The sequence below is a fragment of the Aythya fuligula genome, chromosome 2 (genome assembly GCF_009819795.1).
Source record: "Aythya fuligula isolate bAytFul2 chromosome 2, bAytFul2.pri, whole genome shotgun sequence".
In the NCBI taxonomy this organism is placed as follows: Eukaryota; Metazoa; Chordata; class Aves; order Anseriformes; family Anatidae; genus Aythya; species Aythya fuligula.
This window is the reverse complement of record NC_045560.1, coordinates 81,248,980-81,252,736: the sequence shown is the minus strand read 5'-3', so window position 1 is coordinate 81,252,736 and position 3,757 is coordinate 81,248,980. Positions and strand designations below refer to the sequence as shown.

The window sequence follows — 3,757 nt, the reverse complement described above, 5'->3', positions numbered from 1 at the left end:
TCTCCCGCAGCAAAAGCGCACAGCATTGCCTACCTGTTCACATCTTACCCCTATACAGGGCGTGCTTACGACAGAAGGAAAGAGGGGCCAGGACTGAAACGACTTTGTCGGGCTACATAAATCATGAGGAATTCCCAGCTGCGAAGCAGCGTGTTATTTTCCAACAGGTTGTTGAGCTGTCACATTACAACTTGTTGCTCTATGCAGCGCTATTAAAATAAATCACGGCGCGTACCAGGTTCTGCTCTGCCACCTATAAGTCGCTCCGCATTTTACACCTGGGAGGCGGGCCCGGCGATGCGGAGTCACGCCGAGCGGCCGCTTCGTTCGAAATGCCCGGGAAGGGGAGGAACCTGGCAAGGGAAAATGCAAACAAGTTTCGTAAAGTAACTTTCCAACAAGACCTCGCTGTCATCTCGGCTAATTACGGCTCTGATACGGCTTATTAGTGCGTACCCACCTTTGCTACCTTGCTTCTCCACCCACCACCCTTTCAGATCTTTGTCCTAGCTCCGCCTCTCGCCGGCGTTATAATGGGCTGGTCTGAAAGTGGTGGAGAGACACAGAACCACAGGGGAAGAGAGAGATAATGACAATAACACTAATAACCCTAATAACCCGGCTGCTCCCCGCGCCGCAGCGAGGAGCCGGCCCGGCTGCCCGGCGCTGACGGGGACCCGCAGCGGCGAGGGGGAAGCCGGAGAGAGCGGAGCGAGTGACCCCGGCGGCCCTCCGGAGCATCGCCCCGCCACCGGGGAGCGCCCGACGGGACCGGCGGCAGCGCCCCGAGGACCACCGGGCTCGGGGGGGCGCGGAGAGGAGCCCCGGCAGCCGGCCCTCCGCGGGGACCCGCTCTCCTCCGGCCCCATGGAGCAAGCCGCGTGAGCGACAAGGGGGACGGAGAGCGAGCGGCAGCCTCGCAGGGCGACGAGGACGCGGAGGGCGAAGCCTTCGGAAAAAAACCCGGTGCCAATCCCGGTGTCGGTGCCGGTGCCTGTGCCCGCTTAGCTGTCCGGGGCGCGGAGCCCCGGTGCCCGTCCGGCCTCCGCGGAGCTGTCCAAGGCGGTGCGGAGGCCAGAGCCGCCCCCTCCGGCCTCGCCCGGCCCCGCCGCCTCCCCCCGGGCCTCGCCGTCGGGGCCGCGCCGAGGGGCGGGGGTCGCCCCCTCGGCCGATCGGCGGGGCGCCATGAAGCTGGAGGTGTTCTCGCAGCACTACGAGGACAAGCTGAGCGCCGGCAGCGACCAGGAAGGCAGCGGCTCCCTCTCCCCGGCGCCGGCAGACAGCGAGCTGGGCTCCGACGGCGACTGCGCCGCCAACAGCCCCGGCGGCGGGGCCGGGAGGACGGGGCGCCCCCCGCAGCAGCCCCCCCCGGCCCCGCAGCAGCCCCCGCCGCCGCCACCCCCGCCGCCGCCGCCGCCCGAGAGCGCCAAGGGGAAGCCCTACACGCGGCGCCCCAAGCCGCCCTACTCCTACATCGCGCTGATCGCCATGGCCATCCGGGACTCGGCCGGGGGCCGCCTGACCCTGGCCGAGATCAACGACTACCTGATGAGCCGCTTCCCCTTCTTCCGCGGCGCCTACACGGGCTGGCGCAACTCGGTGCGCCACAACCTCTCGCTCAACGACTGCTTCGTCAAGGTGCTGCGCGACCCGGCGCGGCCCTGGGGCAAGGACAACTACTGGATGCTCAACCCCAGCAGCGAGTACACCTTCGCCGACGGCGTCTTCCGACGGCGCCGCAAGCGCCTGAGCCGCGCCGCCCCGCCGCCCGCCCGCCCCGTCGCCGCCCCGCCGCCACCGCCGCCGCCGCCGCCGCCGCCAGCACCGGGGGAGGCGACCGGAGCGGGCTCCGCGTCCCCCGGCGGCTCCCCGCGGTGCTGCTGCGCCTCCTCGCCCTGCAACTGCGCGCCGGGCCCCGGCGCTAAGAAGGAGGCGGCGACAGCGGGCGGCGCCGCCAAGTTCTCCAGCTCCTTCGCCATCGAGAGCCTCCTCCGGAGGCCGCCGGCGCCCCGCGCCCCCCCGCAGCCTCCCCCGCAGCCCCACGGCCGCCTCGTGTGGCCGGCGCCCCCCGCGCCCCCGCCGCACCTGCTGGCCGGTCCCTACCCGCTGCTGCCCTACCCGGGGGCCGCGCAGCATCCCCCCGCCGCCCTCTACGGGGGGGGGCTCCTGCAGCTCTGCGCCTACGGGCTGCCCGAGCCGCCGCCGCTGCTGCTGCCCGGCGGGCGGCAGGCGCTGCCCCGCGGGGAGCCGTCGGGGGAGCGGCCGCCGGAGCCGCTCTTCCCCGCCGGCCTCCACAAAGGGGGCCGGGGGGGGCCGCAGACGGGGTCCCCGCTGTACGCCCCCCTCCGGGTGCAGCCGGCCGCCGGGGGCTCGGCCCCCTTCCAGCCGTACGCCGTGGAGACCCCCCTGGCTTAATGGAGCCCCCCCCCTCCGTCAGTCCCGCGAGGGGAGGCGGGGAAGGGGGCGAGGAGGAGGCTCTGGATCCCGCACTTTAGCCCCAGAAGCGCCCAAAGCCTCCAAGCGAAAGCCTTCGGTGACTGTGCCTTAGAGAAATGACAGCGGGTTCGCGTCAACCCAACCCAAAACCGGCCCCAAACGTGCCGTTTCGGACGTAGCCATGATCCTCAAGTGCTTCTTACTGTTCGTCGAGACTACTTGACTTCAGCCATTCCCTCGCCTTCCCCTCCGGACCCCCCCTTTTTTTTTTTAATCCCCGCACCTCCCGCCACCGACGCCTTCGGTGACAGCAGGGGCTGTCCCCGCGGTGGCGGCAGCCGGGGGTCGCGCTGTGCACTCGGGAAGGCGGGGAAGGGGTGGTGGGAGGGTGGGAAAGGGGGGTGGGGGGGCTGCTGCGGAGCCGTAGGGTCTGTACTGCAAAGCATCACTGTGCCAAAAGAAGCCTTTTCTCCTGTCCGGCAACTAGCATTTCGTGGGAAGGGAGGACATTAAATTATTTATAAAAGTAGTGTTTATTTTTTGTTGTTTTTTTTTTTTTCACACGAGGAGAGTGCGGCTTTTTTAATTAATTAATTATTGCTCGGGGGAAGGGGGGACAGGGAAACGCCAGGCGTTGGCACCCCTGCTGGCTGGCGCCCTACGCTTAAGGCCACGACCCCTGCTACTGGAAAGAGTGATGTTTTTCGTATTTTATTTTCGTGTTTATATGTAATAGATGCGCGTGTGCATTTTACTGATGCTCGGCCACGATGTTCCCCCTTCTTTTTTCCCTCCTCTCCCCTAATAAAAGCCTCCCCCGGGTAAAGCCTGCGTTAAGGAGAAGAGCACGATATCTGTGCTGGGGAGGGAGGCTGCGGGGGGCACCCGTGCGGGACCCCCGCGCTATTTGGACCGCAGGAGCTGAGGGAGCTTCTCCCTCCGGCTCAGGGACTGCCTCCAGCTTTGGAAGTCCTTAAATTCCTGGCATCAAATCGCCTTGCCCCGCTACTCTTCAGCCCTGCGAAAAAACAAGCGCTGGCTGCCCGAACCGGGGGAGGCTTGCAGCGTGCGGAAGTCCAGCGCATCTGCCTGCCGTTTTTTATCATTATTATAATTATTGTTCCACGAAGGACAGCAGGCGAAAGGCAGTCGTGTTGTCATCTCTCGGTGCAAAGCAAACCCGCTGCAGGAAGGTCGTTAGCACGACCGCTGCTGGCGGAGCCAACCTGTCATTCTACAGGGGGCGAAAACGCAGCAGCCCGAGCTCTATGGGAGTATTTGCCGGTAATAAAAAATAAAACAAACAAACAAACAAACAAAA

At 66.0% G+C, this 3,757-nt stretch overlaps 1 protein-coding gene across 1 annotated transcript; it reads left to right on the top strand.

The window, feature by feature from the left end:
* Positions 1-1,185: 1,185 nt before the first annotated feature.
* Positions 1,186-2,415, top strand: FOXQ1 (forkhead box Q1). Its single transcript, XM_032181096.1, is given in 5 exon segments — positions 1,186-1,336; positions 1,339-1,417; positions 1,419-1,770; positions 1,823-1,952; positions 1,955-2,415. Coding segments are annotated over 5 exon segments (1,173 nt in total).
* Positions 2,416-3,757: the final 1,342 nt, after the last annotated feature.